The 13,427-nt window shown below is 42.5% G+C and overlaps 1 protein-coding gene across 1 annotated transcript in view; it reads right to left on the bottom strand.

Annotated features, from left to right (window-relative positions):
• Positions 1 to 1,935: 1,935 nt before the first annotated feature.
• LOC145415011 (uncharacterized) overlaps positions 1,936 to 13,427 on the bottom strand; it is a 73,123-nt gene continuing 61,631 nt past the window's right edge. Inside the window, exon 8 of the mRNA XM_080284428.1 lies at positions 1,936 to 2,234. Coding sequence (XP_080140554.1) covers positions 1,936 to 2,234 — 299 coding nt within the window. The remainder of the gene's footprint in view (positions 2,235 to 13,427) is intronic.

Here is a 13,427-nt window from a genome sequence, read left to right as displayed (position 1 = left end):
AACCTTCCTCTTTCATTCCAGGACACAACCGCATAGTCCATCAATGCTCTATCAACAACCCATCCACCTTCCTGTCTCACCCATGTGTGCTTACATATATCCTTTTTCTCAGACAAGAAGTTTCCAATCACTACCTCTTGCTCAACACACATCCCTGTCATTCGTTCCCAATTTTCATTTCTTCCAAGCACACCATGCATACCAACTACATTTCCCACTCTAGCATTCAGATCTCCCATCATTACCACATTCACATTTGCTCCAAAACTCTGCAGACACTCATCAACATCATTCCAGAAAGACTCCCTCTCTTCTGCATGCCCTTCACTACCAGGTCCATATGCACTCACAAATACCCACAACTCACATTCAAATTTCGTTTTCACCCACATCAGTCTCAGTGACACCTTCCATTCAACATACACTGCTGCACGTCTGGGCTCACTAACAAGGCCACACCTTCTCTCGCCCTTCCTTTACCAACACCTGACATCGTTCCATTCACACTTCCAACCTTAGACTCACCTTTCCCTTTCACTTTTGTTTCACTCAAAGCTAACACATCCAACTTTCTTCTCACAAACATTCTCCCAATCTCCTCCCTTTTAACCTCAATCGTACTACATCCATGCACATTCATAGACCCAATCTTCAGGATATATACAGAATATATATATATATATATATATATATATATATATATATATATATATATATATATATATATATATATATATATATATATATATATATATATATATATATATCCCATTGGAGGCCGGTGTCCGGAATATTGGACAGAACTGGGATTTTTCAAGTCCTTATAAAGTAGGGAACCCCCGGGTAGGGACCTATGAGCTTCGCGACCATGAACCGATAGGCGGAGGGCGGTACGCTTAGTACCCACCAAGCTCCGTGCCTCGCCCAGCACCCCTGAGATCCAATGGGAGATATATATATATATATATATATATATATATATATATATATATATATATATATATATATATTTGTGTGTATTTCTGTGTGTGTGTGTGTGTGTGTGTGTGTGTGTGTGTGTGTGTGTAAGCTTGCAAGTCATTGTGTTTGTGAACCTTGGTGGTTGGGTGGATGGGAGTGGTGGATTGGTGGGTGAGTGGGTGGGGTGGACAGGGTGAGGGGAATGGGTATAAGGGAGAGTGGGTGAATGGGGTGGGTAGAGTGAGTATGCAGAGTCGACAGGATGGGTTGGATGGATGGAGGAGATGGGGAGTGGGGTGCGTTGGCTTTTGTGGTATTTTTGGGGTATTGTTGAAATGGGTCCCTAAGTAAAATAGGGCCATGATGGGTGTAGGGCCATGTGGGAATATAGGTCCATGGATACTATGTTCGTGCAGAAACGGGTTAAATTAAGAACATAGTTTCAATGGGTTAAAACTAGTTAATGGGAGAAATGGGTCCGTAAGGGAAATAGGTACATGAGAGAATGTAGGCCCATACGCAGGTTCGGTATTTTCCATGGGGAGATCATAGGCTCATAGGGGAAAATAAGTATACGGTGAAAATAGCTGGAGGGGAAGAAAATAAGTCCACGAGGAAAATGTGTCGAAGGTGGAAAATGGGTCCATGTAGGGGAAAATGGGTTGATGGGGAAAATATGCCCAAGCAAGAAAGCAGGTCCATAGGGAAAAAGACTCCAAGAGGAAATAGGCCACTGGGGTAAAAAGGCCCATGGTAAAGAGGCTTTTATAGAAAATACTGGTATGTTAACAACCATATATAGGCCCTTGGGAAAACAGGTTCATATGCACAATGTTTGCAAGAGGGAAAATAGGTCCAGAAGGGAAAAGTCTGTTAGTGATGGGAAATAGGTGGGTAGAGGCTGACACCTAGGAATGCAGGAAGAGATGAGTTTATGAGGGTATTTTATATGTCTCGAGGCTCGAAATATGGCGCTCACATGAGGGATCGTCCCGTAATCCGACATTGTAAGTTGCAATGATGGATGTCGGGCATGCCTGGCTGACAGCCACCAGTCTGGATGGCGTATGGCAGAATGGGGAAATAAAGGACCTTAAAGACCCTCCAAAGGACCCTAAACGAGGAGTTCTCTGGGGATCGCCAAGGGGGTCCAATGAAGCCCCTGTAACTGTCCTGGAGGCTGTAGGAGAGATGGGAAGGGCTGATTTCAAACTGTTTCCTGAAGACGATAGTAACACAATAACTCAGTGACACTGGCAGTCCTGGGCCCGCCCCTGGTAGAGTGCACCAAAACACAATTAATACTGTAGTACTAACTAACCTACAGACAGACGAAGTGAACAGAGCACTATCAATAAGGGGAGAGAGAGAGAGAGAGAAGGGGGGGGGGTGATAGGAAGGACTGGCAGCATAACCTGTATAAGACCCATAAGCACCAAGAACTGATAGGGCGCCAGGTATTTTAGATATCACATGTGCTTCGCAGCCCTACAGAGCCACTGTGTTCTTGCTCTCAGGCCTTGCCCTCGAATCTCAATCGTTTCCAAGTACAGTTGTCATCACTGAGAACTGCCACAGTGGCTGGCGCGTTTTGATAGATGTGGCAGGAGTGTGTTTATTTACATCGCAGCTTCAGGGGAATGACATGGCTGGTAAACCCTGTTGCTACGACGGCAGTGTGATTTGACGGGCTACAGGATTTAGATTTCACGGATTTAAATTTTCGAAATGTTGTATAGCGGCTGTGTTATATTTTGAAATAAGGACTCACAAACAATCCTACTTCCGGTTTAGTCCAAACCTAACCTAACCTAACCTAACCTAAGCTAATGCCTCCACTATATAACATTTCCAGGAATTTAATCCGTGAAATCTAAATCCTGCAAGCCTTAAAATCACAATGCCTTTACTACGATCATATCAGAGTGTCTGAGATTCCTTGTCCATATAGGCTGAATTAGCTGATATGTATATTACCTTTATACATATTACATACATAAGGAATATAGCTGTAGTACTCGTAACGTATATAATGTAGACGAATAATGTGTAGTATTCATTTGGGTAAGTGTTTCAGACTTGGTACAGACTAAGTATAACATGAATGCACTGAAGCAGCTGATATCAGAAGTCTTATTAATAAGTTAGTAGGCTGATATGTGGTGTCCACCCAAGAACACTAACGTAAAAATTTATCATACACAAAATATGGTTTGTTGAATAAGAGTTATATATACAGTAAATATCAGGCACGGAAGCAGACGGAGGTCGAAGGGTTCCAACGAATCCCGTTTTCTCCCTCTCACAGTTCCCTCCCTCCCCCAATCCCCTCCCTCTCACAGTTCCCTCCCTCTCACATTTCCCTCCCTATAACAGTCTTCTCCCTCTCACAGTTCCTTCCCTCTCACAGTTCCATCCCTCTCATAGTTCCATCCCTTTAACAGTCACCTCCCTCTCACAGTTCCTTCCCTCTCATATTTTCCTCCCTCTCACAGTTCCCTCCCTCTCACAGTTCCCTCCCTCTCACAGTTTCCTCCTATTCCCAAATATTTTCCTGCCATAAATTCCGAGTCATAATTTTTCATTCTCTCTCTCTCTCTCTCTCTCTCTCTCTCTCTCTCTCTCCATCCCTAGTCGGCCCCGTTTTTGTTTACTTGTATTAACTGCATCATTTTAACTTCAATATGTGTCTTAAGTTAAAAGATATTCCTGTCATTATTGCGTGGTAAATAAAGAGAAACTAAAATTGGGCTTAACATAGTAAAACATGGCTAAAATAGGCTCAGCTACTTGAAAAAAAAAGAAAAAAAAAGTAAGCATTATAACTCCCTCGGTTCTAAAAACATATAAATAGGAATGATTTTGTTCAGCATATGCATTTCGCCCAGACGTAACATTACCTTAGGGAGAAACACCAGCTTGTCTGTATTTCTGCTTAACCCCCCTCGCTGCCTTGACGTACTGCTTGGCTTATTCAGGATGCACTTACTTGATTTTATTTATTCTTAGAGACATATTTCGAGGTGAAAGGATTACAGAAGGTATAGTCTTCAGTAACTCCTTCAGTACTACAGTTATTATTATTATTATTATTGTTATTATTATTATTATTATTATTATTATTATTAGTAGTAGTAGTAGTAGTAGTAGTACTATGAAGATTTACTGTCCATTTGGTCATCTAGAGAGAGAGAGAGAGAGAGAGAGAGGGTGGCTGGGGGGGGGGGAGAAGCTCATTATTCCATTCGGTCTGGGATATTATTGTAACCCCAAAGACTTTATTAAGCTTACCAGGGACTTTCCAAACAGCAGGGGTAGATCGTCTTCAGTATGCCCTTCATCACCTCAGACCACCGCTATGTTGAATTTAGATCCGCTCGTGGAATCAGAATAAATGTGAAAAAGAAAGTTATCGTAGTGAAGTGCTTAACATTGAGAGCCTGTACACTTAATATGGACCAAAAGATTCGTGTAGTCTGGATTTCTGTTTAACCATGTACCATATATGCTCTCTCTCTCTCTCTCTGTTTCCTCCACCTCTATGTTTCTTCACCCCACCCCCTCCTCCCATTAGCCCCACCCACACTTTATCACTCAAAACTTTCATGCACTTAAGCGGTGGAAATCTCTCTCTCTCTCTCTCTGTGTTTCTACGTTACTGAGTTACTGAATCTCTCTCTCTCTCTCTCTCTCTCTCTCTCTCTCTGTGTTTCTACGTTACTGAGTTACTGAATCTCTCTCTCTCTCTCTCTCTCTCTCTCTCTGTGTTTCTACATTACTGAGTTACTGAATCTCTCTCTCTCTCTCTCTCTCTCTCTCTCTCTCTGTGTTTCTACGTTACTGAGTTACTGAATCTCTCTCTCTCTCTCTCTCTCTCTCTCTGTGTTTCTACATTACTGAGTTACTGAATCTCTCTCTCTCTCTCTCTCTCTCTGTGTTTCTACGTTACTGAGTTACTGAATCTCTCTCTCTCTCTCTCTCTCTCTCTCTCTCTGTGTTTCTACATTACTGAGTTACTGAATCTCTCTCTCTCTCTCTCTCTCTCTCTCTCTCTCTGTGTTTCTACATTACTGAGTTACTGAATCTCTCTCTCTCTCTCTCTCTCTCTCTCTCTCTCTCTCTCTCTCTCTCTCTGTGTTTCTACGTTACTGAGTTACTGAATCTCTCTCTCTCTCTCTCTCTCTCTCTCTCTCTCTCTCTCTCTCTCTCTCTCTCTCTCTCTCTCTCTCTCACACTCTGTGTGTGTGTGTGTGTGTGTGTTTCTACGTTACTGAGTTACTGAATCTCTCTCTCTCTCTCTCTCTCTCTCTCGTGGCCTGAGGGAGAAGAAGCAGTGCGGTGTGTTTTGATATACGTCACAGAGAGGGTGGGAGGGAGGGAAAGAAAGAGCAAGGGAGGGAAGGAAGGAAGGACGTTAAGAAGGGAGGGAGGGGAGGGAAAAGGGAAGGGATATGATGCTGGAGTATGGAGGGAAGGAGGGATATGAAGCAAAGAGGAGGAAGGATAGGAAGGGAGAGAGGGAGGAAGGGTGGAAAGGAAAACGAATGGGAGGGAGGGAGAAATTGTGGGAAGGAGAGCGAAAATGAGGAAAGGGATAAAAGAGGGAAGGAATGTGGAGAAGAGGAGAGAGGGATGGAACAGAGGGAGATAGGGAGTAAGGGAACGCGTACTGATGGACGAGGTTAACGAAATGGACAGGGATTAAAAAATAAATAAATTCATATATATATATATATATATATATATATATATATATATACGGAACAGGAACAAATAAAGAGACAGGAAAAAAAATAACATGTCTGGTAGTATAAGAGGGATAGGGAAAAATACGAGGGACAGGAAATGTAGGAGTAGTAAAGAAAACAAAAAGAGACACAAAAGGGTAGGGAAATAAAAACTCCTGGGAAAATAAGGGTGATAGAAAAAATGTCGAGGAAATATAAACGATGCGGACAATAAGTGCTTTTGAACTGATAAATTGATAATGGTTGAAAGAGTAGTAAATAAGAACACAGGGTTTCAGAATGGAGAATAAGAGTCAACAATAAGGACTAAAACTTGGGGCTCCCCCCAAGGGGAGAATCACACCAACAGCGAGATACATATCTAGCGCGACTCGGCATATGACTTTGACCTTGACCTACTATCATCATTTCCGAACTCGTAGATTTTCATCCCTACTACAGATCTGTAAAATTTTGTGATGATATCTTGAGCAGTTGCGAAGTTACCGTGCTAACAACCACACACACAAACACATAGACAAATTGAAAACAATACCAGATTCGCTGTTGCGGCTGGTAAAGATGAGAGCAAGGTAAACTGAAAGTATTTGGGTAATAAGAGCACTGGGAAAATGTCAGGAGAAAAAGTATGATCAGTTCGTTCGTTCGTTTATAAAGACTCCAGCATGCATGCATAAGTCAACTTCTGTCTCAAGCAGCCATTTTTTCAGTCCCTTATCCCCGAGGTCACATTCACTGACCGTGTCCCAGATCTTTTTCGGTCTGTCTTTCACAACTCCACCCTCAACATTCACACCTTTCCCCCTCTGCACCCAGCTGTCATCCTTCATCCTCTCCACATGGCCAAACCATCTCAATCTACCCTTTCTCATCACAATACAAATACATTTAAGTCCCATCCTTCTCAAGTCTTCATTTGCTATCCTAACCCACCCAGGCTCGTGGAGAACACTCTACAACAGAAGGAATAACTGGAGCAATGGAAATAATATGAGTAATGGGAGTGATAAGGGCAAAGGAAATACTAAGAACAGCACAAAAATATGAACAACGAATGAATGAACACAAGGGAGTATTAACAGCAGCGGAAAAACAGAGAAGAGAATTATTTGATCTAAAGGTAAAGATACAGGTGGGGACAGACGCCACGAGACTCTTAGCTGTGGTGCTTCTCTCTGTAATTGGACATTGAGCTTGTGGCAGCTATTACGCACCGTCCCAAGATACAAGATAACTACATCATCCAGGTTATCACAGTTACCTCCTTTAGGTGTTGTCGTAGATGCTCATTGTACTTACTAACCTATAATATGACTGATGAACACCTGAGTCGAGTGGTACCAGCTGCTCATTCGACTAGGAAAAATAAGTGCAGCAGAAAAAAAAACTTGTGGGAAAGGAAGAGTATCGGGGAAAAAATACGTTTCGGGTATAATGAAAGCAGTACAAAATACACAAGATTAAGGAAGATATCAGAGTGGTTTGGAAATAGGATCAGGAAAAACAAATGAACAGAGGAAAAATACGAGTACTAGGAAAATAGCAAAGAGAAAATATAAAGAGCAAGAAAAATAAGATCAGGGAACAGTAGGAGCAGCGGGAAAACTCAGGCAGAGGAAAATAAAATGGTGACAAAAGAGGTGAAGAAAATATGAGTGGCGAGAAAACAGTAGCAACGGGGAGAAAAAACAACAGGAAAAATATGAGCAACAGGAAAACTATCAGGAAAAAAAAAAAAAAAATAGGGCTGGGAATTTTTGAGAAGTAAGATGTGATGAAAATACGACACCATGTAAGAGCCGGGAAATAAGATGATGTGGGAGCGTCCGATGACCGGCCCTGGTAAACAGTTGTGGCAAATGAGAGCGGCAGGAAAGAAGGTTTGAAAGAAATGTAGGGTCTGAGAAATAAGCATGGTGAGAAGTAAAAGGGTTGGGAAATAAGTGAATCGGGATTTTATAATGGAAATTGAGAATGATGGGATATAAGAATGACGGGGAGTAATGGCTGGAAATAAGAATGAGAGGAAATAAGAATTGTGGGATATACGAGTATGAATGGTGGAAAATAAACAGCGTGAAACAGGAATGGTGGGAAATATGAATGGTGGAAAATAAACAAAGTGGGAAATTAGAATGGCATTCAGTAGAGCGCATACCTCCGCCAACGCCCTTTCTCGCAATGTTAAAAGAAAGTGAAAAAAAAAAAATCCTGGATCAGCACCTTTATCCGGAACTGCACCAAAATTTAATGGAGTCTATTCTGGGCCAAGGCCCATTCTCGTACCAAGTTTCGTGGAAATCCATCCAGTAGTTTTTGTGTAATTTTGCTCACAAACCAACCAACCAACAAACAAACAGACGGACAGGGGTGAAAACATAACCTCCTTGGCGGGGGTAATAAGAATGGTGGTGGGAAATATGAATGGTGGAAAATAAACACAGCGGAAATAAGAATGGTGGAAAATAAACAAAGCGGAACTGAGAATGGTGGGAAAATATGAGAATAAAGACGTAAAAGAGAGGAAAAATTACAGTAGGAAATAGAATGAATAATAATAAGTAGAATGGCACCCATTAGAGCGCATACCTCCTCCAAGGCCCAACATGCAGTTCCTTTTAATTCAATCAAGTCCTCTTTGTTACTGTACGGCAGCTGGAAAAAGACTACCCCCATATAAAAGCATATTTAAATCTGCTAGATCCGGAATTTTATATGGATCCGCGCCAAACTGTGCACATTCGTTGATACCTATTCGTAGATACCAACATCCTATATACGCCTGATTTTTTCATCAAGATCCATGCAAAAACACAGAAAAATTTACGAAAATGTCGAAAAACGCCCTTTCTCGCAATGTTAATGAATATGAAAAAAAAAAAAAAAAAAATCCTGGATACGCACCTTTATCCGGATCCTCACCAAAATTTAATGGAGTCTATTCTGGCCCAAGGTCCATTCTTCTGCCAAGTTTCGTAGAAATCCGTCCAGTAGTTTTTGTGTAATCTTGCTCACAAACCAACCAACAAACAAACAAACGGACAGAGGTGAAAACATACCTCCTTGGTGGAGGTAATAATGGAAAATAAGAATGGGAAAAATGAGAGAGATAAATAAATGAAGATTGTGAGAATGGTTCTTAGAATGATAAAAACGAAATATTATCTATCTATCTACTTATATATATATATATATATATATATATATATATATATATATATATATATATATTTGTCGTAGGTGGAGGCGCTCACCATCCACTCACTCGATGTAGTGCTGCTCACGGGTGTCTGCCCTTTTCTTTCCTCCTTCCTTCTTTCTTTCCTTCCTTTTCTGTCTTTCTTTACTTCATGCTTTCCTCATCCTTCACCTATGGGTGACTTTATACTCCCTCTTCTATCTTTCCTTCATTCTTTCCTCTTCCTTCTGCCTACTGGTGACTCTACACTGCGTGACAAGCCAAATGGTTTCTTATACACCAGGAAACCATTTACTACGCTGGGTGGTAACCATATAACCAAATTATGGCGCCTGATGGTTTAGTGGGTAATTACGGCATTCCAATCGGATTGAGCCTGTGAAGGTTTATATCCAAGGAGTGGTTGGGATTTATTGCCCACATAATGCCACTCAGGGATGAGTGAGGCTGGTCACTCTCATCTTAAATGTCACGACCAACTTGCCTAGCCCCGGGCTCCTACGCTCCTCATGGGACAATGTAGGATTGGATGATATATATATATATATATATATATATATATATATATATATATATATATATATATGAAATAAGACTGAGTGGTGCATTGGGTGGTAGAATGTGGTATGAAATAAAACCGGGTGGGTGCATTGATTGAATGAAGGGGTGGGCATGATGGAGTGTGAAAAAAGAGTGAGTGGGTGGATGACATGGTGGGTATGTGGGTGGGAAATAAGGATGTTGGAAATAAACGAGCTGTGGTGTGAACTCAGAGCGGGCTGGAGGTGTGGGATGGGTGGGGCGGTGGCGGGGTGGGTGGCAGTGCGGGGTGGCCGGCCAGTCAGCCAGCACGAGACAAACGACCCAAGTTTGGACCTCACCAGTCAGTCTGGGGCTGAAGCAGGAGGAGGGCAAGGAGGGGTAAGACGGGGAAGCAGATATGGGAGACAGAGGTGGGGTGATATAGTGAGGCAAGAAGCAGGCAAAGGTGAAACAGGGGGGCGGATATCGGAGAGGCAGAAAAGGGAGGCTTGGTTGGAGCAGGGGCAGGCAGAGGGCGCATAACAAGTATACAAATAGGGGGTGCTGGGGATAGGCAGTAAGTAGGCTGGGGTGATGCACGAATTATAAAGTGGCAGGCTGGGATAGTGTGAGAAGAAGAGGAAGGTAAGGGAGACTAGTGCAGGGCATGGGGCAACAAGGGGCGAGGGGATAGCAGACAGGAAAGAGGTTCGGGGCAACCAGGAGTAAAGCAGTGAGCAGAGAAGGGTGAGGTATGGGGCAAAGTAAGTGTAAGGTAGGGGGCAGGCAAGGGTGAGGTAGGGGGCAGACAGGGATGAGGCAGGGGTGAGGCAGGGGACGATGAGGCAGATAGGGCAGGCTGAGAGTGAGGCCAAGCAAGGGAATGTAAGGCGGTAAGGATTTACAGTAGGAGGCACAGGAGTATGGTCGGAAATACATGATATTAGGGAGAAGTAGGCAGGAGGATGTTTAAAGTGGTAGGCAGGGGATGAGGCAGGCTAGGCAGAAAAAGAGTATGGCAAAATAGCTAGGCCGGGAGACTAGCAGGAAAATAAGGTAGGTAAGGAGGATAGAAGGGGTGAGGCAAGGAGGCTAGCATTGGTGATACAGCGGGTGAAGCAGGGAGGTAATTGGAGGGTATGGCGATGTAGGCAGAACGGAGAAAAAGAAAGCAGAAGAAAATGGGACAGAGAGAGTGTGTAGAAAAGAGCAGAAGCAGAAGATAGGAGAAGGGAGGACGGCAAGGCAAGGTAAAGGGAAGCAGAGGAGACAGGCATGGGGGAAGGCAAGAGGAAGGAGACAGACGACAGGAATGGAAGGAGAAATGTTAAAGAAAGGTAAGGAGAAAGACAGGGTTAATGCATTCACCAAGAAGCGGCTCTCTTAAGCTGAATAAAATCTTCTGGCGACAGCAAGAATAAAATATATATAACGTTATTGTGATTAAGGCATTACGGGCTATGAACGACAGCAAGTACTGCATAGTAGATCGAGAGAGGATAAGCGGGTGGAAAAGTATGGCAAGGAGGAAGAGAGGTGGAGAAAGGAAAGAAAAGACTGGGAGCTGTATAGAAGGCAGGGAAGCAGTGAGAGATGGAGAAAGCAGCTAAAACAGGGAGGCAAGGGAAATATGGGTAAGGCAAGGAAACAATGAGAGGGTAAAGCGAGTACAAAGACGGCAAGATGAAAAATGGTGTCGGAATAAGCAGTCATGGAGGTGGGAGAGGCCGGGAGGACGTGGCCAAATAAAGAAATGGGAGGAAGTAGGAGGCATGTTTCATATTTACAAACTTTATTAGGCTTACGTTATGAATTCTTTACTCACACAGATGCCAAAAACTTCACAAGCACTCTAGACTGAACGTTAGAGTGAAGAAATACGAAAAATTTCCACATCGGAGTCTTCTTTGTCCTGCAGTCTAGTTAAGATCCTTGGTAAATACGAACTCTGGTCAGGAATGAGGTCGGTATTCAAGAAGGGAGACAGACGAGGCGGGGGGAAGGGGAGGGGAGCATGGTGGAGGGAAAAGCTGAGGAGGGGGGCGGCGGGGAGACGAGGATGTGGTAGAGAGTTCCAGGGAGAGTGGAGGTGGGTAGGAGAGGCAGACGAAGGGAGAGGAAGGCAGGGAAAGGGAATGAAGAGACGAGGGACGGGAGGTTGATAAGAAGAAAGGAGAAGCGGTGAGGGGAGAGGGAGGTTAATGGGGGAGATAGGAAGGAGGGAGTAGGTAGGCACGAAAGGGGATGGGGGAAGAGATGAGAACTGGAAGGGGAGAGAGAGAGAGAGAGAGAGAGAGAGAGAAAGAAAGAGAGAGAGAGATTTCTGATATTATGAAATCTAGGAAAACATAGATTTAGAGGGAGGAAGTAGTGAAAGAAGAGAAGAAAACAAAGGAGAGATGGAATACAAGAGGTAACAAGAAAGAGAGATCAACACAGTGGTGATAGAGGAACGAAATTAGAGGAAACCAGCTAGTGACTGGGATGTCAATAAAAACATGAAATTTAAACCAGGATACACACACACACACACACACACACACACACACACACACACACACACACACACACACACACACTAGTAGGGGTACCCGGCGTTGCCTGTCCAAAAAGGTGAACACTCTAATCCTATTTGTTCACATTCAATCTCTCTTTCTACTCCAGAAAGACCATGTAACTCTTGTGCTTTTGAAGAGGGATTATCAGAGGTCCAGGAACTTTCTATTTAAGCTTTTGCAGACTATCTATCTATCTATCTATCTATTGCCAGACGCCTCAATCCCGTTCGGAGTGGCCACAAACAAATCGCCTCCACGTCGCCCTGTCCCCCGCCATTTCACTGCCCCTCTCCCAACTCACACACCCCTCTCTCATATACCTCTCCACCCCATCCTGTCATAAAAGACATTGTAGTAACTTATAGAGAAGTTTTGTTGTTTGGTTGTCACTCTCGATTTCTTGTAGTAGGAATTAAAGATGAATACAGTGAGTTGATCTTAATTTATTATCCTCAGAGAAATCTAAGTTGAGCAGGGTATGTCTTACAGAGACAATATAATAAGTAAGTCTAGCTGAGCCCCTCTTTCTTGTTCACTCTCTCTACTACCTGTCGGTTCTAATGCTAGCCTCCTTCTGAGCTCTCCTTCCTAAATTCTGGTGAAACAGGGGTCGTGTCACGTGTGTTTCACTGTGGTTGGAAAGTTCCAGAAACCTGTGTGTGAGTATGTGTGTATGTCACTAGGCTTTGTTCGCCTGCTATCTCGCTGACACACTACCTACATCATCCCCTGACATTGCTACTTCCTGTGTAATGGTCAACATTTCCTCAGTTAACTTGCAAGATCATTTCCCTTTCCCAGGCTTGCACGGAGCTGTCTATCTATCTATTTATCTATCTATCTATTATGATTTGTAATTATAATATGGACTCATAACATTGCTTGGCCACGCCGCTGAAGGTCCTCCAACAGCAATCATCATTGACATATGCTAATCTATTAGTACATAATATTGATTATAATATTGTATACATATAATATTCATAGTAAATTGCAATGATCTAGTAATATTACATTTTAACAAGTTGTATACATATTTGAATAAATGCAATGGTTGTTGTATGACATTTTGTAAGATGTGTATGTATAACAGACATACGCATATAATTGTGCAATGGTAATACTGCTAGGTTATACATTACATATTGAGTTATCCCTTTAGTAATGTATAATATTTCACCTAACTTGAATGATGATACTGGTAGTACAGAATTGTGGTATAACTGTATGACTTTACATAATATTGTAGTAACATTGTGGTAATACATAATTGTAACATTGTGAATTGTTACATAATTATATTGTTATTGTTACATTGTAGTAACATTGTAGTAATACATAATTGTAACATTTTATGAATTGTTACATAATATTATGGTAATACATAATTGTGCTGGCCTTATAATTGTAGTTACATTTTGTTAATGCAACTGTTACATA

The sequence above is a fragment of the Coenobita brevimanus genome, chromosome 101, assembly GCF_032717465.1.
Source record: "Coenobita brevimanus isolate Jiangsu-jjx chromosome 101, ASM3271746v2, whole genome shotgun sequence".
Classification (NCBI taxonomy): Eukaryota; Metazoa; Arthropoda; class Malacostraca; order Decapoda; family Coenobitidae; genus Coenobita; species Coenobita brevimanus.
Note: the sequence above shows the minus strand (reverse complement) of the source record. Positions and strands in the feature narration are given on the sequence as shown.